Source organism: Pelodiscus sinensis, chromosome 17 (assembly GCF_052426305.1).
Source record: "Pelodiscus sinensis isolate ZL-2025 chromosome 17, ASM5242630v1, whole genome shotgun sequence".
In the NCBI taxonomy this organism is placed as follows: Eukaryota; Metazoa; Chordata; order Testudines; family Trionychidae; genus Pelodiscus; species Pelodiscus sinensis.
Genome location: NC_143068.1, coordinates 20151399 through 20176675, shown reverse-complemented (window position 1 = coordinate 20176675; position 25277 = coordinate 20151399). Strand labels below are relative to the sequence as shown.

Here is a 25277-nt window from a genome sequence, read left to right as displayed (position 1 = left end):
ACTTTCTCACACAAAGTGCCGCTCCCCCATCCACCAGCACAACCTGTTCTGTCCTTCAAATATATTTTGTACCCTGGTATTACTGTATCCCATTGATTATCCTCATTCCACCAACTTTCTGTGATGCCTATTATATCAATAGCCTCATTCAATACAAGGAACTCTAGTTCCTCCATATTATTTCAATTTCTTATCTAGCAGTCTAAATTTGGCCTCCAAGACTTCTCTCCTATCCTTCCCTATGTCCCCGGCACTATACATAAGTTTATCTAGATGTCTTGAGAGATCCACAAGCTTTGCACCAGGCAGGCAAGTCACCATACTAAGGATGTTAAATATCGATTAGTTTACTAATCGAATGTCAATTTAGTAGTCAAATTGTACATTTCAAAGTGGACATGCCCACTTGGAGCCTGGAGTCAGAAGGACTTCCTGCTGGACCCAGGCTGCATGCAGTGTGCCTGCTTCAAAATTTACAAGAGTCCTCAGTGGGGGCTCTTGTGCAGTTCAAAGAAGACGTGCCCACATGGAGTCTGGGGTCAGTGGGGGACTCAGAGTCCCCTGCAGACATCAGGCTCCATGAGGCGCTGCTGCTTTGAAATGCCACGCGGAGCCAGGGTTAGCTGGGGACTCCCAGATATTTTCTTGTTTAGAGGCAGAAATGAATGAATGGTTCATCTAGTCTGGCATCCTGCCTCTGGCAGTGGCTAATTCCAAATGAGTAAGAAAAGGATGAAAAAAATTTCATCAGACCTATGATCAAGGAAGGTGCCAACAGGCAAAGGGACATCAGTATGAATGTGTGAGCATAGAAGTCTGTGCTGGTAGAACTGGGGCCTAAGTATCCTAGCAACAGCCACCAGCCCGCCCACTGTGTGGCTGTAGCTCTAACCCCCAGTGCAACAACATGTCCACCCACCTTTGGTCCCAACGCCCGGAAGCAGCAACCCACCTGCACACACAGCCCCAATCCCTGGTAGCAACTAACTACCTGTCTGTGGCCCCAACCCCCAATAGCTGCAAACTCCCTTGCCCGTAAGCCCCAACCCCTGGCACAGCAACCCACCCACCAGCGGCTCTGACTCCCCGGCACAGCAACCCACCCGCCTGTGACTCTGAACCCGGTGCAGCAGCAACCTGCCCACCATGCCGCCCCAGCCGTAGTAGAGTCACACCACTCACCTTCCAGGTCCAGCAAGAAGGTGAGTGCTGCTACATGGCTCTGTGAAGGTGGTGGGCAGGCTTAGAATTGTGTGTGTGGCGCCGCGCAGGCACATACCTGAAATGGAACACTGGGTAGGACCATTCTACTGTGTCCCAGAAAGTCTCATCTGTGAACTTCTCTGCCTTTCTTAGCTCTTCCAATTCATCCTCCCTGGTCTGCAAAGTCTGTACACAGTCTAAAGGCCAGGAGTTCCTTGCACAGCATCCATACATATGCCACCTGTCCATAGGGCAGGTAATCTTATATGCCACAATAAACTTCAGTCTAGACACAGCCCTGTACTTATGTGCTTCTGACTACCTCACTTGGGGTATGTCTACACTACCCCGCTAGTTCGAACTAGGAGGGTAATGTAGGCATACTGCACTTGCAAATGAAGCCCAGGATTTGAATTTCCCGGGCTTCATCTGCATAAGCGGGGAGCCGCCATTTTTAAAACCCCGCTGGTTTGAACCCCGTGCAGCGCTGGTACCGGTAGTTCGGAATAGGAAGCCTAGTTCGAACTACTTAGTTCGAGCCCCGTGTAGCCGCGCTGCACGGGGTTCGAACCAGCGGGGTTTTAAAAATGGCGGCTCCCCGCTTATGCAGATGAAGCCCGGGAAATTCAAATCCTGGGCTTCATTTGCAAGTGCAGTATGCCTACATTACTCCCCTAGTTCGAACTAGGAGGGTAGTGTAGACATACCCTTGCATTCTGACAACCAGTCTTTCCCCCTATGACTTATTCTATTGTTCCAAAATATGGAGCAATTTCAAATACAGGGTTTTGTTTTTTACAACTGATAAAGTTTGCTTGTTCCTTCTTACACTCCTCTATGCCCCCCAAAAGGTACCAGGGTCCATGTCCCAGAATGTGAAGCACTGAGTCCTGAACCAGTGGCTGATTCAAGGTCTGAAACCCCATAAAGGAAATGGGATGGGACATTGCTACACTGATAGTGCCGCATAAATCTTTTATCAACACCGCTTAGCTCAACTTATTGACACTATCATGAGTCCACACTGTATCTTCATTTGCATGTCAATAGAAAATAGGGAATAAGATGCATGTTAAGTTTCTCCAATCAATCACTTAGCTTTTTGTTTTATACCCTCTCCCCCATCATTCAATTTTAGACTGCAAGTTCTTCTTGCTCTATAGCATCTGCAAAAGCATCTCATTCCTGTGTTGCTTTAAAAAACTATAATGCATGAGGCAATGGAATAAACATAAATAATGTAAGTATATAGCAGAATCTCATCTGGAAAATGATAACCTAAAATCCATGCCGACACATACAAGTAAGATTTGTCTTGCCATTCTAACCTGATATAATGCTAGAGAGGTACAAAGTTCTTCCTAAGCCATGTCCTTGCTCCTAAAAAAAAAGTACACTTATTCATGGGTGTCTGGTGGCTTAGGCGGGGAAGGCTTTGCCTTCCCAAAGGGCCAGCCTGGTTCTGCTCCCACTCTGCCCCCAGAATGCCTACTACAGGCGTTTTGGGGAGAGAGTGTTGCTGCCCCCAGTGCCTGCCTTCCCTGTGCTCTAGGCTGGAACAGTGTGGTCTCCTCCCTGCCCCTGGTGCTCCTGGAGCCACACCACATAGCCTCCTCCCTTCCCTCAGTGCTCCAGGAATGGCACAGCCTCTTCCCTTCCCATGGTACTCTGGAGAGGCGGGGCGCGCTGCATGCATGCGCTCTCTTGCCTCTTTTCCCCTCCCCCAATGCCCCACGAGGCCGGGGTGCTGCCCCACCTCCTCCCCTCCTGGGGAGTGGGCACACTTCGCACTCTGTTCCGCCTCCTCCCCTCTCCCTGGGGGCCTCAGCAGAGGAGGAAGGGCTATTGGTGGGGCTGAAGTCCTGCCTCCCTCAGCCCCAGCTGCCCATGCATTTATTACTTTAGGATAACTAAGTTCACATGAACTCTCTCAGGGTAATAGTTTTACCACAATATAGAGATGAAGTCAGCTCTATACTACCATCTGAAGGTTGTTTTTTTTTAATCCTCCAGATAGCTTGTGTGTAATAGTCACCCAGAAGTAAAAAAAACAAAAAAAATATACCAAAGATGTATGAGATAAGTGGTGATAAAACTGAAGTGCCTTGTCTTCACTGTGTTTTTAACCTCGAGATAGTTTGTGAGAGTTAGTAAAAAATACATCTTTTTAGCAGTTAAGACACGGCCTCAATCATTATTTATTTAAAGAACGGGGAGATCCATTAACAATGAATGTAGTCTTGAGAGAAATCTAGCCCTGGCTGAAAAAACATTGCTGCTAAAACCTTGGCAAAGTCTGTTCAATGCTGCACCAATTTTCTCATCTGTGAAATGGGGAGGGATAGTTTTCTTTTCAAGGCTTCTGATGATTAATAGTGGGGCCCCATCTTGATTGGGTCCTTAGGCACAACCAAAATAAAAATAAACAAACAGCAATGATGCACTTTGATAAGAGCTAAGAATGTTTTGAAAAAGTTAAAATATGGATTAACCAGTTTTCAGTAGGTAACATGCATCAAGAGAAATATTGCCGTTAATAGCTTAAGAGGGGAGAGAAACAAAAAAAGCTACATAACCATATTTTCACTGTTTCTGGCACAAGTTCCTTTTTAGCTGAATATGTTTTTTTAAAGTCTAGCCTCCATTGTATTAGTACACAGAACAATAATAAAGAAATAGGTATGCAAATGCATACATAATTGCATATCTAATTAGTATATGTAGTTACTGTCATTGAAGACATAAGAGACTTTCATGCACAAATGCACCTGATTACTCTAATTCCTTTGGGAAAGCCAATGTACCAAGTACTTCAAGGAAACCTCTGTTCCACAAAAACTGCTTATCAAAAAAGCCATAAGGGCACAGAACAAAGTGAGGAAATCACATAGTAATTGTTAATTATTGCCCCATTTCTTAGTTTATTTTACAGTTTAATGTACATTGTGTAAACAATATAATTCTAGAATGATTATTTGACAGTTTCCTTCTCAATGAGAAGCAAATCAGAAAGTACCTTCTTAAAGGTATTTGACTTTCAGTATCACATCTGCTGATTCTAGTTGATCTGTTATAAGTTATTAGAATTCCCGATCTAGTAGCTGAGGGGTGACTCTGCAGCTATTTGCTAGAGATTCCTGAATTGAGATTTGTGCTTTTTTGCTGTTACTTTCAACAGTGGCTGTCATTTTCCTACTGTTTATGAACTAAGGACTGTCACAGGCCTTTGGCGTTTGTGTTGAAAGAACAATGTGGCTGAAGAAAATACACTTCACTTACCATTTTGTTCCAGGGCGATGGAAGGGAAGGACAAGTACTTCAACATATACAAATATTTTATTTTCTGCTGAGATTGTGTAACATTCTTCCACGAAGAATAACATTGCTGCTATCAAACATATTATACTTATTTATTCAGTTCAATTTTGCAAGAGTTCCATGAAGATGAAAAGAAATATGTTAAACAACTTACCCTAACAATGATTCCCATGCGTTTGCTTTCATATGTGAACGGAAAGATCTGTAGGATGGTGAAGTTTAGTATTTGACCACCAGGTGTCCTCAGTTGCATGGAGGATTGATCTCTGCCAACTAGAGTTAAGCCTACACTTTCAGTCCACTGTACCAGGGCCACCTAAATACAACAAAGGTCATCGGTCAGATAGACTGCTGAGATTTGTGGTTCAGAGGTCATGTAAATGAACACCAGAGGGGAAGGGACAGTGGGTTAACTGAAGAAAAAGTAACTCAGTCATTATTGTCACTGTAAAATGGATCCATTTTTCTACCTTGGCCATCTAATGTGAACAAATGGTCCTTTAGTGTTATTTCCTGCAGCCATTCCTCTCCATTGATAATATTATGACTCTAGCTCTGGAAGAACTTACTAATGTCCAATAACACATGATGTGCACCACACTGTTTCTGAGCGAGCCAGAGGATGTGAAAAAAAAAGTTGGCGATGGAAACACACAATACATTAACCCACATCTGAATGGGGGCAAAGGATATGAAAGCAATGAAGACTAAGTTGTCACTATGCCACTAACCCAAAGTGGTGAAACAGGGGAGAGCGGGAGCAGGATTAAGCCCATAACGAATGTTGTAGGAAATGCAAAGGAAGTCAATGAAATTGAGCCATTCAATGAGTTTATGTGGCATTATCGTGCATTGGGCACTCGGCTACAATAGGACAAGGGATGTGGTAAAGAAAGCTGAGCAGAAGAGAGTTCCCAAGATCCGAGAACAAAAGACAGCTTCAGCCTCTTTCAGTGTCACATTCTCTTGAGATGACTGCAAGTCAGCAGAGCTAGGAATAGGCTATTTAAATCTCATCAAGATGAATTTCAGATGGAAACACTACACATACCTCCAACATCCCCCCAAACAAAAGCTTGGGCTAAATCTGTATTTAACTCTAAAACTTTGTTCCACCTCTGACACACATATCAGGCCAATTTCTCTGCTTAAGTAACTCCATTTACTACAAGGTAGAAAATCACACCAGCAGGGAATTTGACTAATTTATTTTAGAGCTTGCAATCTGGGTGCTTGTACTGAGTGCACATTACAGGTTCTTTCAGCAAGGAAAGAGTTAGACTCAACAGTGCATATAAATCTCTAAGGAAAAAAGCTGGCTGTATCCAGTCATTCTATAATAGTTCCTAAGGAAATAAAAACAAAACCTACATGTCAGTGGCTCACCTATTTTTCCAGACATCCATCAAGCAACCTTTACTTCTCTTATAGCGGTTATCTTGTGAAAAGCTGAGTGGAATTAAGACCAGTTTTGTAGAGGCTTACTTACTAATAATCTTTTCTCTTCATTAGAAAAATCTCTTCTATAACCATAATTATTCCTCATAAACAACAAAAAGTCCTGTGGCACTTTATAGACTAACAGATTTATTGGAGCATAAGCTTTCATGGGCAAAGACCCACTTCATCAGATGCATGGGTCTTTGCCCACAAAAACTTATGCTCCAATAAATCCGTTAGTCTATAAGATGCCACAGGACTTCTTCATTGTTTATGCAGATTCAGACTAACATGGCTACCCCTCTGATACTTGTCATAATTATTCCTGACATTTCACCTCTTTCATCACAAGTCAATTTAGTGAATTCAAGCACCAGGATAAACTATTCCATCTATTACTAAGGAGGCTATGTCTTCCAAGGAACTTCATTAAAAAAATACCTACAACACTGCCACAGAGCTAGCCTCTCAGCTTGAAGGAGGTGTTTTAACCTTCAGTGGAAGCTGTAGGCACACATCAAGAGGAACAGACATCACCTTCATTTAAATCTAGTGTTTCCTACACGGTTTCAGCTACAGCACATTGGGCCTCATCCAAAGATTCCACTGACTTAAATAAGCCATTGGAACCTCAAGCTAATAAGGTATTTTGAATCCAGAACTATTGGTGTGACCCTTTGTGGCAAGTTCTCCCACAAACTAAGGCTTATTGAGTATTTTTAGCATTTGAAGAGTCTGGCACTTGGTCTCAGCCAAGTTTCCATTTACTAGAGGATGAATGCTAGAGCAATTGATCTGCCTGGGTTCAATTTAGCAGGTCTTGTAATGCTTAGGGCACCCCAATTTGTGCCAGAACTGTTTGCTGTCTCAAGGAGTAAGGGAAGTCGATGGGAAAGTTTCTCCCATCAACCTCCCAAGGTGAGGCTGCCCCAGAAAAATCGATGCAAGATTTGATGACTCCAGCTATGCAATTCATGTAGCTGGAGCTGCATATCTTGCATCAATCTTCTCCGCCAGTGAGACCTAGTTTCAGACAGACTCCTTGTTGCTAAAAGCCATTTTTTTAAGCATCTGTGTAGTAGCATTATAATGGAATTATCGATAGAGAAGACCACATGCTTTATTTCGCTTTCCTACAGAATTCTCCTCCTCCTGAACCGACTTTTTAATAAATAAAATTAATCCACCTAGGATTGCTTCCACTGAGATATATTGTTTTCTTTTGGGAGGGAGCAGAGTAGGGAAGAGTCCCCCCAAGACTAAGAAATGTTTTCCTTGAAAACTTCTGTACAACAATGATGAAAATATTTTATCGAGAGATTTTCAAAATACAGGCACCCAACTGCCATTGAATGGAACCTGAACCTGAAAGGTATTTAGGTGCCTTTTAGTGAAATTAGGAGCCTAAATACCTTTGACCAACTGGATCTGGGTGTCATGATTCTCTGTTCCCCATATAATCTCAAAAACACCCTTAAAGCAGTAAGGAGGCTAGTTTGATGAAAACAAAAGAACCTCTTACCTAATAGTCCTCTAGATCAGATCCTGATCTCAGTTTTCTATTGCTCTTGTTATACATAAACACTCAACTAATATTATTTATTAAAAGTTTCTAACCTCTGTTTTTTGACCTAATCTCTCTATTCCATCTCTACAAGGCAGTGTTACACCAGTGCCACTCTCTGAAATCTCACAGACTGAAAAGAACACTTCATTTTTTCATTACATTAATTTGTCCGTGTGCATGAAATCTGCATTTGCCTGGCAGCACTAACTTCCTTGTTCCCTTTGCAGTCAAGCAAGTCTTATGGAAATATAATTATTAAAATACCTGGATTTTCATATACAGGGATTGGGACTAGAGGAGAAATGTTACAGTACATGAACTATAGTAAAAGGAAAGAGATGCAAAAAAGGAAAGAGGTAGTCCGTTTTCTGTGATCATGAAAGCTCATGATACTATCTATATGTTTTGTTAGTCTATAAAGTGCTACCAGACCAGTTTTTGTTTTTTTAAGTTTACAATTTAGACTGTCAGTGTCATGCAGTGAGATTAAAAAAAAATGCTTCCTAAATTTTTTTTTCATGAGACACAAAAGCTTCATCAGAACAGTTAAGGAAAGAGTGCAACAAACAGATGTGTTATGAATAGGATCAGAATTACAGGAATCGGCTAGTCAGAAGTATACAAATCCATTAATTTGTGTCTTGTTGATCAGAAGAAGAGAATACTACATGTTGTACTTTAGAGGCGTAGGTTTATTTTTTAAAAACTCTTCACTTGCCCCTGCCATGCTCTAATATATCATCAATGACATTTTCATATGTCACATAAAATGAAAAGTAATTACCATAGTAACAAAAAAAATTAACAGAGTTGCAACCATCACAAGATACAAAATGTATATGTGGTTTACTAGGACATTTAGGGTACGTCTAAACTACATGCCTCCGTCGACGGAGGCATTTAGATTAGCCAGATCGGCAGAGGGAAATGAAGCCGCGATTAAAATAATCGCAGCTTCATTTAAATTTAAATGGCTGCCCCGCTCTGCCGATCAGCTGTTTGTCGGCAGATTGGGGCAGTCTGGACGCGACGTGCCGACAAAGAAGCCTTTCTTGATCGGCACAGGTAAACCTGGTTTCACGAGGCATACCTGTGCCGATCAAGAAAGGCTTCTTTGTCAGCGCGTTGCGTCCAGACTGCCCCGATCTGCCGACAAACAGCTGATCGGCAGAGCGGGGCAGCCATTTAAATTTAAATGAAGCCGCGATTATTTTAATCGCGGCTTCATTTCCCTCTGCCGATCTGGCTAATCTACATGCCTCCGTCGACGGAGGCATGTAGTCTAGACACACCCTTACAATAATTGATTCCATAAGAAGAACTGATATAAAAGCAAGGTTATCTTGAACTCCACAATTAAAATTAAATAAATCAATGGCTTGGTTACCAATAAAACAAGATAAATATTCTGAAGGTCTAAGTCTCCTATGGAAGAAATGAAGAACTATCTATTTGGCTCCCTCGACAATAGGCTTAAATAAATACCCCTGGTGGTAAATCAGCTTAAGTGAACTTTGTTGCCAGAAGTTTCCTGATTGCTAGGATTCCTCATATATGGCAAACTGTTCTTTGAGGGACGGGACAGAACATTTTTCTCCAAAAGTTATTTTCACCATCAGGAAAAGAAAGTAAGTGCTTCTACTTCTCTGTCTGCTTAAAAGCCAAGTTATGCCCAAATACATATCTCCAGCAGAAAAAGGCATAAAGCAATCCAGGTTAGATAAATTCAGACTAGAAAAATGTAATTAAAACACAGCATGCAGTGAATCACTAGAACACGGGTTCTCAAACTTTTTGGCCCGTGGCCTACCTGGCTCAATGCAAACCTTTCTGTGGACCATCAGTTGCTAATAGAAACTCATCATTAATTACATAATTATGCCTGAGCCATTTTTCTAGTGCTGCAGCTAGGAAAAACTGTTTAAATTAAACTAGTAAGAAAGGACATATTAATTTAAATGATTAAACAGAAGACTAAGCACTTTAACTAGCTCATGTTCATTTATCAAACTTCATTTTAAATAAATAAAGTAAAATATTAATTTATGTCTAACACAAAAGGTTCCCATGTTTTCTTTATTTATGACTGAGGCTCAGGGTTTCCCATAGGCCAGATTTACCCTTTTGGAATTCAAGGAATTCTGGAATTAGTAGATTTTGTGGAACCTGCCCCCCATCCAGGCTCAAGGGTAGGGACAAATATGGGTTCAGTGTGCAGGATAGGGCTGCCAGAGAGAGGAACGGGGGTTCAGGATCGGGGCAGGAGGTGGGGGGCAAGAGGGGGTGAGAGCGTGAAGTCTGGATGGGACGTAGGGTGCAGGAGAAGGCTGGGAGTAGGATGTCTGGCCAGGGGGAAGGCCAAAAGCAAGGGAGGGTGCAGTGTGTGGCCAAGAGGGAGGGTACAGGATCAAGGGTAGGTGTGGGCTGGGGGTAGGGTATCTGGTTGGGGGAAGGGGGCGGGGAAGTGCAGAAGCGGGCCACGGGTAGGGTGTATGGCCCAGGGGAAAGGTGCAGGAGCTAGGGAAGATGCAGGAGAAGGCTGGAGGTAGGGTGTCTGGCCAGGAGGGAGGATGCAGGAGTAGGCTGGGGGTAGGTGTCTGGCCAGGGGGAAGGTGCAGGAGCAAGATGGGGGTACAGGGTCTCAGTGGGAGGTGTACATGAAGGGGCTGGGGGTGCAGGAGTCTGTGCATGAGGGAGGTTGGAGGGCACTTACTTGCCTTCGCGCCCCACAACACTCCCAGGCACAGCCACTTGCTGCTCCCACTGGCCAGATTCCAGCCAATGGGTGCAACGGGAAAAGATTCCAGGCAGCGCGCCCACGCACTGCTGTTCCCCCAGCTCCGGAAGGGGGAGTGCAATTGTTCCCTGCAAGCCAGATCACGCAACGGAGCTTGGAGCTTTTTGTCCCCCAATTCCCCAGCAGGAAGCTGATGCTGGCACGCCAACCTCACAGGGGGTGGAGGAGAGAGAAGGCAGACAAGGCTGGAATGCCAGTGTGGACTCCCTGCTGCAGGGGGGAAGGAGGAAGGCTGAGCGCGAGTCATTGACCACGTGGAAGGCTACCACAGACCACTACCACTGCACTTGAACAACATACCTAAAGACATGGTTATTTCTCCATCACATGATGTCTTTAAATCAAAACTGAAATGCTTAAAGATATGTTATAGCACAAAACAGAAATTTATTGTCTTAATGCAGAAATTACTTGGCAGGATTCCATGGTCTGTGTTATATAGGTCAGGCTGGATGATCATGGTGGTATCCTGACCTTAAAAATCTAATAATATCTGCAACTGTAAGGAAAACTTCCTTAGTCAATTTAAGAATGATTTCCCTGTGAGCTTTGCAGATGGTTTAATTCTGGGGCACCTCCAACAGAGATGTAGGAATCCATTTACTTCTGCACTTAAAACATCAATTCAGTTACATATATTTAATATCAGCATCTCCTGGAAACTAAAAATCTACTGAAAAGTACCGTAACTTGTGCCACTATTGAGGTATGCACTTTTTTTTTTTGGGGGGGGGGGGGGGGGAGACTAGCCCCTTTCTTGGTCTGGCATCTGAGTTAGATTTCAGGAGAATAAGCATTTACATTTCCAAAAAAAAGAAAAAGTTAAACGTCAGGGAATATATAAAACTGAATAGAATAAAAATTAGCCAAATGCAGATCTTACAAGCCTCACGAGATGGTGCAGAGTGCAACAAAATTCTGGGGACACTCAGAACCAGCAGAAACCTGCATAAGGGAAGAAAACAGATCTTCCCTTCTTTTGCTGGCTTTGTCCACCTTCCAATCTCAGACCAGCTCCTCAGTCCCTCCAGACCAAGGGAAATCACACTGACATTTTAAACCAAACACTTTCTAACCTTCAAATGCTGCAGAATTCCTGCCTCTGCCCAAAAAACATTTTTCACTGAAACTTTTGGAGTTTTCTGACTAGCTATAATTGTAAATACTAAAATTAATATTTACAACAGCACCTAGTGCAATGGGGAGAGCAACTGCATGGCCTTCATGGATGCAAATTTTGGGCACCCTGTTTTACTAGACAAAAGAGTGCATTTTCAGAGCAATCAAAGATGGAAAGTTGCCATACACTGCACTATTTAAACTGACAGTGGTGTGTGTTCCAACCAAATCACAGTTGTGCTGTCTGAGAGAAACATCTGAACTGGAAAAGAAGCGTGGGTGGAAAATTCAGAGTGTGTGTGGTGGGGAGGGGAGAATGTACATATAAAGCAAGCAAGAGTAAAACCAATTTCAGAGAAGCCTCGGACCATTGAGAGAAGCCTAACAAGAAAATTCCCCATGTTCGGAGTTAAATAGAAATTAATACAGCTAATAAACCTTCATTGCTACATTCTAGGAATCTCTGGATATTGGCTTTTTGTGCCTATACTACACAATGCAGAGACATATATCTGGAACGTCAGAATTGCTTCTGTAACTCTGTATTCCATCTCCCTACACTTGACTCTCCAGCCAGTCATTAAATCACTCTAGCCATCGTTGAAATAGATATTGATTAACAAATTTCATTTTAAAGAGGGACAAATTGATCCTTGTTAGAAGTTGCTCTTCAAATGTCCCAACTAGATTGTCCAGAAACACAGACAATGGCAGTAATCAATTGGAGCACACTTTTTTATGTCCTGGAAGCTATGGAGTGCTGCCAGGGTTAAAGACTGTTTGCCCAAGAATCTGAAGCACACTTATCTCTGATCAGATTATATCTATTTCATTTCCTCTGTTAGTTACTGTACGGCTACAACTGACACAATCACAGAGCCCCAAGGCTGTAACTGATATCTGAATAAAGATACTTAAGCACTTCTAAATGGGAATGTGCACAGGAAACAAATTTAGGAAATTCTGCTTTCTGTTACAGGAAATTAATCCTGTGCCAACTGGTAGAAATTACCCTCACTGTTCCAAAGTAAGAAGAATACAAGCATACAAGTTTTTTTACTCCATTTCATAAACTGACCTCTCCTGACATGCTAATATTTTATTGATCTAGAATTTCAAAGGTAGACTTTGGATGCCTGTTAAGGACTTTCATAGATTCCTAAAGGGAATGCTATTTCACAGCATCACAATTTTCTGCAGAGTTTAATTAGTGCTGGTCTCAAATTTAGTATCACCTGTTGTGAAACACAGAGTAGATGTCTGACTGATACTTGTACCATTCACACCTACAGACGAGATGCCTTCACTGTGATGAAGTATATCTAATTTCTGAAAGCACTTTCGATTCACTGTTCAAAACATCACAAGGAAAACAATGCACACTAAAGTATAATTTCAGAGAGCTTAGTTAATATAGTTACAAAATAAAAACAACATGTACTACAGCTACATTATCTGAAAAAAAATTAAAGCAGGAATTACAATTGGAAATATGTCAAAATTCACTAAGACTATACAAGCATGTAGGTAAAGACACAGAGGCCATGAATGAAAATAGCTAATAAATTCACTAGGAAACAGCCTCAAATACCAACCACAAAAATTGAACATCTGGAAATTGTTCAGATCCCATTTCAGTGCAAAGGCACTTCTGTAAAATTAGTTGATTGGCAGGGGCAATACTAAGGAGAAACCCAGATAAGCTAAATGAAGAGCAAAAGTATGGTTCAGGAGCAGCATTTGCACGATGCACTCCAAGCACCATCAAGGTATGAATGCCCTATATCATAGTGAGCACAAGAATTTTGTTTACAAAAGTATTTGCTTGTAATGATCCCTATAAGCTGGGTCAGGAAACCTTCTGTCCTCTTGATTGGAGATCATTGCCTATTTGAATGATTAATTTTAGGAAACAGGTTATAAGCATATTCAATGTAGGGCAAGTCATCACCACAATCTTTTGAGAATGTATATTACTGGATTCATCTTAGAATCTTAGGCTATTTGAATGATTATGCCATTTCTTATATGAACAGCTTTTCACCCTTAACTAAGAGGAAACCTAGCTCATCTTAGAATGTTAAAAGTGAAAAATTATTTATATAAAGTAGTAAGAAAAAATACTTCAAAATCAGCCAAAAGTCTGCGTATCATCAATGGAATTTCCAAGAAAATTTTCAGTCTTGTAGCAGATATAAGGAAGTGTAATTTTATTCTAAACAAACTGTTAAGAAACCATTATTAGCATTGAATAATTCACAGTTTATGTTATATTGTTTGGCTACATCTAGACTACATCCCTTTCTTGGAAAAGGGATGCAAATTAGAAGTATCGCAATTGCTAATGAAGCGGGGATTTAAATCTCCCCCGCTTCATTAGCATTAAAATGGCTGCCGCTTTTTTTTCGGCATGGAGCTTTGCCAGAAAAAAGTGCCAGTCTAGACGTGGATCTTTCAGAAAATAAAGCCTTTTCCGAAAGATCCCTTATCCCTTAAGCTACTCTAAATTGCACCTCTGGCATATGGCCCATATGCTGTTGGAGGATCAGCAAGCAGAGCTGTGTTCTGACACAGGCTCCACCCTGCTTTTCACATAAGATATGTCTACACAGCAATAAAAAGCCTGCAGCACCAAGTCTTCAAATTCAGACTAGCTGATTTAGGCTCAAGGGGATTGGGCTCTGGAGCTAAAAATTCAGGTTCAGGCAAGGGCATTGGCCTCTGAGACCCTCCCCCTTGCTGGGTTTCAGAACCTGGGCTCCAGCCCATGCCCAAATGTCTACACTCTTCTATTTTTATTTGTGAAAAGCCCAAGCCGTGAGCCTGACTGAGTCAGATGCAGGAGCAGGGCGGCCGCCCCGGGCCCCGTGCTTCAAGAAGACCCGCGCATGCACCGTGGTGCCACCGTGCATGCACCGTGTCAAAGGGGGGGCCCTGTGAAATTGTGCTGCCCTGGGCCCCGCAAAATCGTCATCTGCCCCTGGCCAGATGACCTAGACCAGCTACAGTTCTCTTACTGCATTGTAGACATACTCATCTAGGTGGGGGACTGCACACAAAAGGGCCAGATCCGGCACAGATGCACCAATAGGGAGCTCCCGTCACAGAATAATTCTATGTTGGAGATGTAAGGTCACTTTATGGTCCCCCCTTTGTGCCATTTGACTTGCCTGGAATAGGCCTGCCTTAAACTAAAGAGGAGTTGCAGTTCTCCTTGCTAAATATAAATAAAATTAGTTTAATATATATACACTAGGAGGTTTGTCCACTTGTAAAATATTTACTGTTTGACGTGTAATACTTTTTTTATTTCCCTATTCACTCCTCTAGTAAAGAGGTTTAGATTGTGCTTTCTCTCAATAGAAGTGACAGACTTATTTTAAAATATGCTAATGTGACAGTGACATAATTCATCCTTAGGATGCATCAGCAAGTGCTGATGGTTTGACGCAGAGCTCTTACATTTCAAGGAGGCTTCCTTCAGAAATTGCCTATTTCAAGCCTTTAAAAACATTGGAAGGAAAGTGGAGGGGAGGAAGGAAAATAACAAGTCTCACCTCATCAGGGCTGGAAGCCTGGTACACCCTGCAGGAATCTTCATAGTCTCTCTCAGCTTCAGCCTGATCGGTCACGCCATTAGATTCGTATACTGGTGTCACGTTGTGACAGAGGGCAATTGCTTTCACAGCCTCATGAACACGGCTACTCATGGTTTTACGTACTTTTGTGGCTAGGGTGGGGCCTTTTGAAGCTGGTGGCTCTTGTGCCTGCTAAGGAGAAAGGAGAAAAGAACACGTAGACAGTTTTGAAAATAAAGAATACTCGAGTATCATTAAGGATCTTGCTTCTGTTATAATCACACACATACTATTTGCATGGACTCACGCCTCCAGTTCCTTGGGATATATTTCTGATGAAGGCATCTTTTTTGTACATGTTATCATGGGAATAACTGAGATCAATTCACAGTTATGTGCAGCTAAATGAAATTAGATATACTTAAGTATAGGTGAAATGAAAAAAAAAAAAACACCACCCAATAATTCCCTAAAGTATTTGTCCAAGAGTCTTCAGCACAGCTTGGATGAAAGGTTTCCTTGTTGCAGATTCACTAAAACACAACACAACACACGCATCCCCAAAAGTCAACAGACTGTGTGTTTCACTGAAATCACATTTTGCTGAGATCCTCTTAGGTTTCAGAATGAACTGGGTTTCGTTTCATATGCATAAATAAATGATTGCTGCAAACAGAAAACAGATGGGGCACACAAGGAACGAGAAATTTAAATTAAGTTCGTTTAATTTTTAATACTATTTTTAGTATCAGAATCAGATTCCTCAGGTAATTATACAATTACTAAAGTATACTAGTCACACAGGGGAGACATAGCAATTTAGTTTCCTGCTCTGTTAACCTTTAATGTCAAGAGGACAAAAGTTTCACTTCCAGGTCAAAGGGCATAGCATGGTAAAAATAAGAGCAATGAATAAGAAGGGCAATTTAAATGAATCATTACTAGAAAATGTTTATATTATAAAGTATTTTTTTTTATACAAGAACTTATAATATGTAAGATTTATGGGAAGTTCAGGACACAAATTTTGTACAATTAAATGCTCTCTTCAAAATGCCAGTGTCTAATAAATCTAAAATCTGGGTTTTTTTTAACTGCTGCCCATCATTCTAACATTAGAATGTCTTTCACATAAAATTCATAGCAATAGTGAACTTGTTTTCAACCACATTTAATCACTAAGGGTATGTCTACTGAAAATACCCCAAAATAACTACCCAACGTCTACACAAGCCGCCCGGTATTTTGAAATATTTTTCAAAATAACGGGTGCCCTATTTCGCCATCCCGGTATACCTCGTTGCACAAGGGATAAGGGATGGCTTGAAATAGCGTGTTATTTTGAAATCTGGCGCTGCGTAGACACGCCAAATTTCAAAAAAAGCTATTTCAAAATATATTCGAAATAAGATACCCAATTTGCGTAGTGTAAATTGCTTACCTTATTTCAAGTTCAGGGTGCTGTGTAGACACACCCTTAGTGTACCCAAACATTCAACCATTAAAGTTTAGCATCCTGCACTGACTACCACCGGATGCTTTAGGAAGTAATTAGCTACTAGGACAGTTTCTTCACCTCTCAGACTGTGATGATATTAGACTACACCTGATCAGTTCACAGAGAAATGTTTATACACAGGAAGTATCTGGCAGTTCAGACTGACTAGCAGCTCTCAATGTCAGATGCCAAAATGGCTGTGAAAGCCAAAGATCAAAAGAGAGGTAGTTCATGCAGTCAGATTCAACACATGAAGATTCTGAGATGTTTGACAATGTCAGCCATGAAACTATACTTGAGAGGCAAAGGAATCAAACACACTACACCTGAGGCACACACTACAATGAAGATCTACTGCTCAAAAGGCCACATATCCATTGGCAATCTTATTTACAGTAAAACTCCAATTGTCCGGCATCCAGTGGTCCAGCACTCCTGATAGTCCGGCACCAACTGGAACTGGAAGTGCTCCAGCCAGCCGGACAATTGGAGCTGCTCTGCCCCTGGCTTCCCCAAGTGCGCTGCTACTGAGACTGACCAGCGGCTGACTTGGAGAAGCCGGGGGCAGAGCAGCTGGAGTGCTGCCAGGTTGGTCCCACAGCGCCGCCCTCTCCCACTGCCCTCTCCCATGCTGCGCAGTTCCCCGCCGACCCCCCACCTCCACCCCAGACGCCTCATAGCCCCCCTTCTGGTACTTTAGCAGATCTGATAATCCGGCACCCCCTGGGTCCTAAAGGTGCCACATTATCAGAAGTTTACTGTATTTTAATTCTTAGTGAATATCGTTTTCATTGAATTTAAAACACTCTATTGCAATGCACCAAAAAGTTAAATTGTTTGGCCTTCTTCATTTCACTCATTTGGATTGGAAATAAAAACAAACAATAAATTTGTTCCAATTTTTTTTAAAGTCCTTTCACTTTCAATTGTGTTGGGTAAAAGTTCTAAGTCTGATTTTTACTGGATTATTTCCCTTTAAAGGAGACAGAAAAAAGTACTAAAATGCAAATTTCAAATAATAATTGAAGGCTTGAAGTATTCTATTGCAAAGGGGATTTGTTTTTATTTTTAAAAGATTGTAATGTATTATTGATCACAAATCTAGGACAACAGGATGTGTGTTCAAAATTCATGGACAAAATTCATGATAATTTTTGGATATGCCCTTCATGATATATTTGGGCACAGCTGTGGTCATTACTTTTACTTCATAGGAAGTTGCAGGAGTGAGTGCTAGCATTCTCTCACAGGTTTACCTAATTTATGAGAATGATGAAAGAAAAATAAACTACAGTACAAGTCAATAAATATTTTCACCCTTATTGTTCATAAGATATCTATTTGTTATATAAACTGAACCAAAAGAGTGCAAGCACATAAACAAAGACACCACCACTGATCCAGGACTGTTCAGTACAATGCAAAAGGAATGCTATGGAAAAATCTCCCTTTATCACACAGTCATAGGACTGGAAGGGGACTGGAGAGGTCATCTAGTCTACTCCTCTGCATTCATGGCAAGACAAAGTATTATCTAGACCCATGGTATCCAACACACTAGCCACGTGTGGCTATTTAGCAGGTTGAGTGTGGCTAGATGGATTGAACAATGTGGCTATTAGCCCAGTTGAACATGGCTAATTTGCTTCAGAACTGGTTAGACACCATGGATCTAGACCGTCCCTGAGAAGTATTTATTTAGGATGGTCTTCTTTTGTAAAATTAGATACTGTTCTTATGAGTGTTTAAATGGAGATGTTTGGTATTTAAAGTTGACACAAACTTGCCGAGTTTCAAAAGTACAAAATGATGTTATATCAGCCTGAACTATGATTTTACACCATTTTTAAAAGATGCAGAATACCATGGAATAATTTTCCATGCGATAGCCAGTTTTAAAAAGTAGATATTTGGTCTGCACCATAAGCATTCTAGGACACCTGTCTGCACAGAACCCACCATTAATACAGCCCTCCCACCCCACCAGCCTTTACTCGCATCACATAGTTCAGTCCTCCTGCAGCCTCGCCTATGAGGCTCTTAAGATTCTTCACCATCACCAATGGGGGGGCTGCAGAGGGATACCCCCTTCCACTTCCCAAACTGGCAGAGGAGCCCCAGCTGCCAGGAGCTGACAGCAGGGAGCCCCTTCCACAGGGGGCTGACAGCAATTTCTAAGTAAAATTAAGCCTCACTCATAATCTTGGGATAGAACTCTCAAATATCCGGATTTTTTCCCCCAGCTGCAGCTGCTCTGTATGGTAATCACACATATATAATTAATCATGCAGCTATCTATGTGTTTTACCGAATCTCCACACTATACAGTCAGGATCCCTTTATGAACAGCCTAATGACCTGTCATACTCTTCACTGCTTTCAGAACAAAGAGTTAAGTTAATCACACTTGACTTTACCTGTGTATAGATACTAAATATATGGCTTTGCACTTCATCCATGGAGTCGAGTCCATAGGCTACTGTCCCAAGGTGAAGCCGTTTAAAAACCATCTCATTCTGTGTGAGAGTTCCTGTAAGAGAAGCAGCATTTCAGGCCACATCCAAGCCCAGGCAGACTCTTATTTTCCACTCAACCCCTATTCTTTGCTCTTCACTAGAAAGAGAGAAAGGAGGAGGTGGAAGCACACGTGTCCAGATGACTATAACAAGCAGCTGCAATCAAGTGAAAGAATTTTAAACTTGTGGATAGATTCTTATGGGGAGCAGTAGAGGACTTGGTTAGAAGCTCCATTAAAATGAGACTATTCACCAAGTAACCTGCTTAATAAAATATTGATATCCATGTGAAACCCTGACTCCACTGACGTCAATTTCAATTTAGCAATTGACTTAAAATGGGTTTGGGATAACATTTAAGAGTGTCCCAGAACGCTAAGTTAATAGTGAAGCAATAACAATTAGCATTCCAGTAGGCAACATATTTCTGTTCCTAAAGAATGGTTGTCTATAGATTTGGATATAACATATTTGGCAAATTTACTGCTCACTGAATAATGCAAAACATCAAAACTATTCCCCAAACCCCCACAACTTGGGAAATGCTGATTCAACCTTTTACCTGGAAAAGGTCAATTTGGTTTCACAAGTCAAAACATGTTTCAAGCCAAAAAAAAAAAAAAAAAAAAAAAATCAGTTTTTTCTTGTGAGGAAAATTTTTTAAAAAAAGAGAAAACAGAATTTTAATTTTGTATATTTCTGCCAACTTCTGAATTGAAAATAAGCCTCTCTTTAAAAAGCAGCAAGTTATTCCAGTCCCCCCTCACTCACAGAACAGGTGCTAAAAGCTGACAGTTCTGAGTGATGATGAGGAAAACACAGAACAAATCATAAGAGGTAAAAAGTCATCTATGCCTCTTACTCATATATGTGCACATCCCATTAATGAAGAGTTTTATTAGGAGAACAACAACAAGATTCAAAATGTATATAACTAAGGTACTGAGCCACATGTTCTAAAAGGAAATCCCTGCTAAATAAGATATTGTATATTCTTCCACATCAAAGGAGCACATGAATTCATTTACTTTACTGTTGGAAGAAAATGTTACCCAAAGACATTCTTCACACTTTTGTTGATACTAAAATGCCTGATAACTCATTTACTTGCATACCTGTTTTGTCTGTAAGTAAATAGGATATCCTTCCGAGCTGCTCTGGAATAGTGCTGGATCGAACCACTGTTCCAGGAATTTTGGAATCTCTACGGATCATCCAGCTGTAAACTATTTTCCCCATATCCAGGTTTACACGTAAGCTATATTGGGGGGAAAAAGAATAAAAAGGCAAAAAAATATATATATAATCTGAGAATGTGTCCCAAAGAACTAGAATTCTAAATTTGCTGTGAACTTTTGGACTACACCATGATCTGCCACAGGAAAGTGCTGTAATAAAAGGATGGTGCTTCCATATTAGAATTGAACACAAGAAGATGTTGAGGGAGAACCACATAGTGGCTCCTGTGACAGCAATAACGGACACACCATCTAAGCAGGGATACAACAATCCAACAACTGAAAAACAAGAGGTTTAAAAAAAAATCTAGTTTGTGGTTTGCTTTCGTTTACTTGCCCCCTTCACATTTGCTCAACACTCCTCGAGGAAACAAGAAAGCTTATAGAGCACGAGAAAGGTTGTCCCTGAAATAGACATTTCTAATCCCACATTTCTGGAGATCTCACAAGAAAGTCCTACAGTAAAACCTACACTATCTGGAACTTAAGCATCCAGAAAACTGTAGAAATCGGCAAATTTCTGTTGCTGGGAAAAGCAAAAAACAAAACAAAAAATAAAAAAAAGGAAACTGGCCCTTTAAGTGCCAGGCCGCTCCTCAGATGAGTGCGCAGCACATACCTGAGGGAGGGGCGATCGGCAGCTGGAAGCAAGCAGCAAGCATCTTGGCTCCCCCTGTGGCTCCTGGCACCCCCAGCACGCCCCCCTCCCTCATCCCCAGCAGGCCACCCCTGCCATCTCTGCCTCCTGGATTCCACACCTCCCCCCACCAGGCTGCATCCCGCCCCCCACAGCTTATGGCCCACCTAGCAGGCCACATCCTGCTCCCCCCCCCCCTTCAGATAACCAGAATTTTTAGGTTACCGGTATGCCATATAACACAGGCTTTACTATATATTGTAAAATTCTAGACGTGTATGTTGAAGTGCAGGACACTAGAAATGTTGCTGGGAAGGGTTAATAGATTGGCTTACCTAATAGGAATAATGTTTGAAAACAGGAGGAGGAATCGTATGATCTGAAGATACCAGCGGCCTGCAAAATGCTGGAGGGCCACCATCACAAGCGAGACCACCACCAGGGCTCCAAATAGGATTTTAGTGAGACAATTCACTTCCAAGTCGAACAGGCCAATCTAAGCAAATGAAATAAAATATTTTCTGTAGCATAAATTTAGATGTTAATCCACTAGTGTGTGGATTAATCCACTAGAGTGTGGCAGGAGCTGCCATCATGCCTTGAAGTGTACATGTGCTATGGTGCTGATGCATACATTTCCAATGCAGAAATGAGTGCAATAATTGAATGAGAGCTCTACAGAATATGGGGATGGGGAACCACACAAAGCTAAAAGTGGATTAAAATTAAGCATTAGTCAAATCAACTGACAGTTCCAAGACGGACAGCGCCAGACACATTTTCATTTCGTCACTTAAATCTCTGGACTGTTTTGCATTTCAAAGCAACACTTTCCCCAACTCAACCTGCATGTTTCCACACTTTTATAGATAAAATATCACAAACACCGGTGTGCTACTTTCTAATGTAAATTGCCTTTAAAAAAAAGTATTCAGAAGTGATCAACTCTGTTAGCACTTGGGTGAAGAGATCTAGGTCCCTTATATCATCACCAACTGGTCACTAACATCCACAGAACTAAACTTAACTAAGGGTCATGATACAACCTTGTGTGTAGACAATTTCAATTATATCTTTATAGCTTAATCAAGTTTGGATGCAGTTACATTGGCATAAATGTGCTTATACCGATAGAACTTATGCCTGCACAATAAGCCAAGTCACTATATCTAAGTGAATATTAGGGGTTGTACTAATACAATGACCAATAAACAAATAAGAAGTCATGCCTCTAACATACATCGCTATATTAGTACAAAAACCAATTATAGACCAGGTCCGAGGTAGTAAGAGATCACCTACGTGGAGTATCCTAAATTGCAGACTGGAAGTCAAACACAATTCAGCTGATGATGCCCAGTTCACACAATGTTTAGATATTTGCTGTGCAACCGTCAGAAGCTCAACATTATCTTCATGACAACCCTTTACATGGCTGCCCTCACTGATAATGTTTCATTTTTCTCTGAAACAGCAGGTGTACACATACACAGAGTTCAAGAAGGCAGCTCCAGTCAGTCCAATGGGGTTGTACCTATGTGTCTGAGGTGGCACATCAAGCCCTCTGCCTCTCTTCCTCCTGTTGGGATTGTGCCAAATTGGTGGGACCACTACCGAATGAATGATGCAAGCATAACCTGAAATTATTTAAACATGGCCGAACAACAGAGGATTCTGGGAGCGGGTACTCTTTAAGCACAAGTGAACTGAAGTAAATTTGATGAGTCAAACTCACAAGGATTGCAGACTGGATTGCATGTACTATCAATACTGGACTTACTGGTCAGGAAATATCATATGAGCGAAGTTCCAGCATGAAGCACAAGATGACTTGGTCATCATAACCTATCAGCAGATGGTCTCGCAGAAGTCAGAATGACAGATTGACAAGTGAGTAAAAGAGGGGTGATTTTGGATACCACCCCTCCTAGTCCCTTCCAATCTAATTACGTAAAATTAGTAAATACACATTAACTGTGCAGGCTTTTAAAGACATGTGAAAGATAGCATAAAAGTCAAGCAAAATAAATTATTGGTGGATGGGATCCATTAATTTGAGCATCTGAAGAAGCAGTGATGCTCCACTTTGTGGATTATGGGACTATGAAGCAAAGTGCTTTCAAGGCAATCAAGGCTTTTCTTTGGGAAATCAGACCAGAAAACTGAGATGAACATGAAGAAAAGCAACAGGGGGGTAGCTGTGTTAGTCTGTAACTTAAAAAAACAAACAAAACAAGTGATCCTGTAGTACTATTACGTGCTACAGGATCACTCTTCTTTTAAAGGTTTAAGAAAAGGAGCTATCTGTAGATTGGTAACCATCTTCCCTATTTGCCAGGCAGGCACGGTGCGGGGCTACCACAGGAAATGTCTGTGCATGTTTGTGAAAGAGAGGCTCATTTAAGGGAACGTGTAGTTTCTAATGTATTGCTATGTCTAACATAGGAGCTATGTGGTTGATGTAACTCTTGTACTGCTGGAGTAATTCTTTCTCAATAAACTTGCCTTGCAGGCTTCAGTTAAATTCTCTGAACTGACCTTTTTCACTGACAGCAAACAGTAACCAGCTCTGCTGGGAGCCATTCAAGATCCAGGAGGGACAAATGAGGGGGAGTAGGGATAGGCCACAACCTTATAATGCTATCCAACACCCCCCACTCAACTATGGGGCTATGGTTCTGCAAGAGCTAGATCAGAGATTGTCAGACTCTTTAATACTGTGATTGCATGCTGACTCCTTCTCAACTAGTCATCTTCACAAATGCACCTCATAAATAATCTTGGTTCTCATGGTGCTTTGGAAAAGACAGGGACTTGAAGGGTGGTATCACAGAAAGCAGTGTAATGATTTCATGGGATCTCTCATATCTGAGGAGAACGGACTGCTAAGTACCAAGAAAACCAGCTTAATCAAATATCAGAAGTAGGAATAAGTTCACAACCCACAGGTTGAGTCCATTGTACTATGGTGGCCCAACAGTCTACAATTGTATATCAACAATGAAATACTGTACCTTACTTCGTGGGTTGGAAGTGTTCATGACACTGCGCAGTTCCCTCCCTGTGTAAAGAACAACTCCCACAACTGTGCCTAAAGGACACACAAAAAAAACTTGATGTATATGATTCTGGGGTGAACATGTTAATTTTTTTTTCATGGCTGGGAAGATGCTTGTTTTTAAAAGGTTCATTTTATTCACAGACTCAAAGTACAGACACATTTTTAGTAGATTTGTTAAGCAGACATGCATGGAGAGCTCTCCTGCCCCTCCAACAAAACAAAACAAAACAAAATTAAATCAACTGATGCCGTACACAGGATATAAATTGGAGGAGCAAAGAAACTGATTCTGAATATAAAACTCAGCCTCTCCCCACCCGCCCCGACTCCAAATGCCAATGTTTGAAGCTGGATGCAGCACTCTTCAATATCATCTTTGCAATTAACCTTTAGGTAACGCAACATAGCTGAATCTACTATAGTGCCTAAAAGGATAAGATACACCTATTTTCCTCTCAAACTCTTAGTGTGAATTCCCTTCCTGTTGTACTCAAAGTAGTTGAAAAGCAGGGGTTCTAGTTCCCTCTCATCTACCACCAGATAACTGTACTGTTGCTTAGGTCACCATTCCTAGGAGTTACAAATTGTTTATGCCTTACTGTTGCCCTCAAACAGTATAAAACAGCCTCTTCATTCTCGTGGCCATTGCTACCAGCTCATGGAAATATAATACAACGTCTAAACAGCAGCATGATTACCTAGTTGCAGAACGTCAGTGTTGAAAGTGTATTTGGCAACATGTCAGCATTACACATTTCTGCTCAAGCTCTTAACTCCTGTGGGTGATGAAATAGGACAGACACCCCAACAAGTCAAATCAAGTGAGTTCTTCCGTACTTTGAGGACAATGCTGGTCAAATGTATCTAATTTTCATTCTGGCCCTAGAAGCGTTCAATCATCCTTAAACTGGTGCACTTCACGAATCTGAAGTCCCTATCACCCTGATGGCAATTTCACTGAAACTGGACAGTGCCATCAAATGTGATTATGAGCCCTGGTGGCTTTCCCTTCCTGTCTCACAAAGATTGCGGCATTACGCCTCTCTCACAGGGCACATAATAAGGTAACTTAGATTTAATGATGAGTTTATGCACCTATTGACATATATTCATCTTGATAATCTTCTCATATGCTCATGGACCTGCATACACAACTTGTGCAGGGTACATAAACAGCTATTAGGGACTATGCTTTTCAAGATATTTTGTACAGATATACATAGACATTTATGCAAGCCATGACTCCAATTTGGTTCTCTCCCTCAATGTGCTGCTTGTCGAAGATTTACTCTGTGTGATAAAGCA

General features: G+C 41.4%; 1 protein-coding gene across 4 annotated transcripts in view; it reads right to left on the bottom strand.

Moving 5' to 3' along the window:
* Positions 1 to 25277, bottom strand: part of ATP9A (ATPase phospholipid transporting 9A) — a 117287-nt gene that overhangs the window by 33839 nt on the left and 58171 nt on the right. For 3 of the 4 annotated variants that reach the window (XM_075901191.2, XM_075901189.2, XM_014576705.4), the window contains exons 10-15: positions 23926 to 24002; positions 21247 to 21407; positions 20152 to 20294; positions 18938 to 19050; positions 15002 to 15214; positions 4676 to 4837 (exon numbers count right to left, since the gene is read on the bottom strand). In XM_075901191.2, coding sequence (XP_075757306.2) covers positions 4676 to 4837; positions 15002 to 15214; positions 18938 to 19050; positions 20152 to 20294; positions 21247 to 21407; positions 23926 to 24002 — 869 coding nt within the window. The remainder of the gene's footprint in view (positions 1 to 4675; positions 4838 to 15001; positions 15215 to 18937; positions 19051 to 20151; positions 20295 to 21246; positions 21408 to 23925; positions 24003 to 25277) is intronic. The other variant, XM_075901190.2, reaches the window with a different exon arrangement.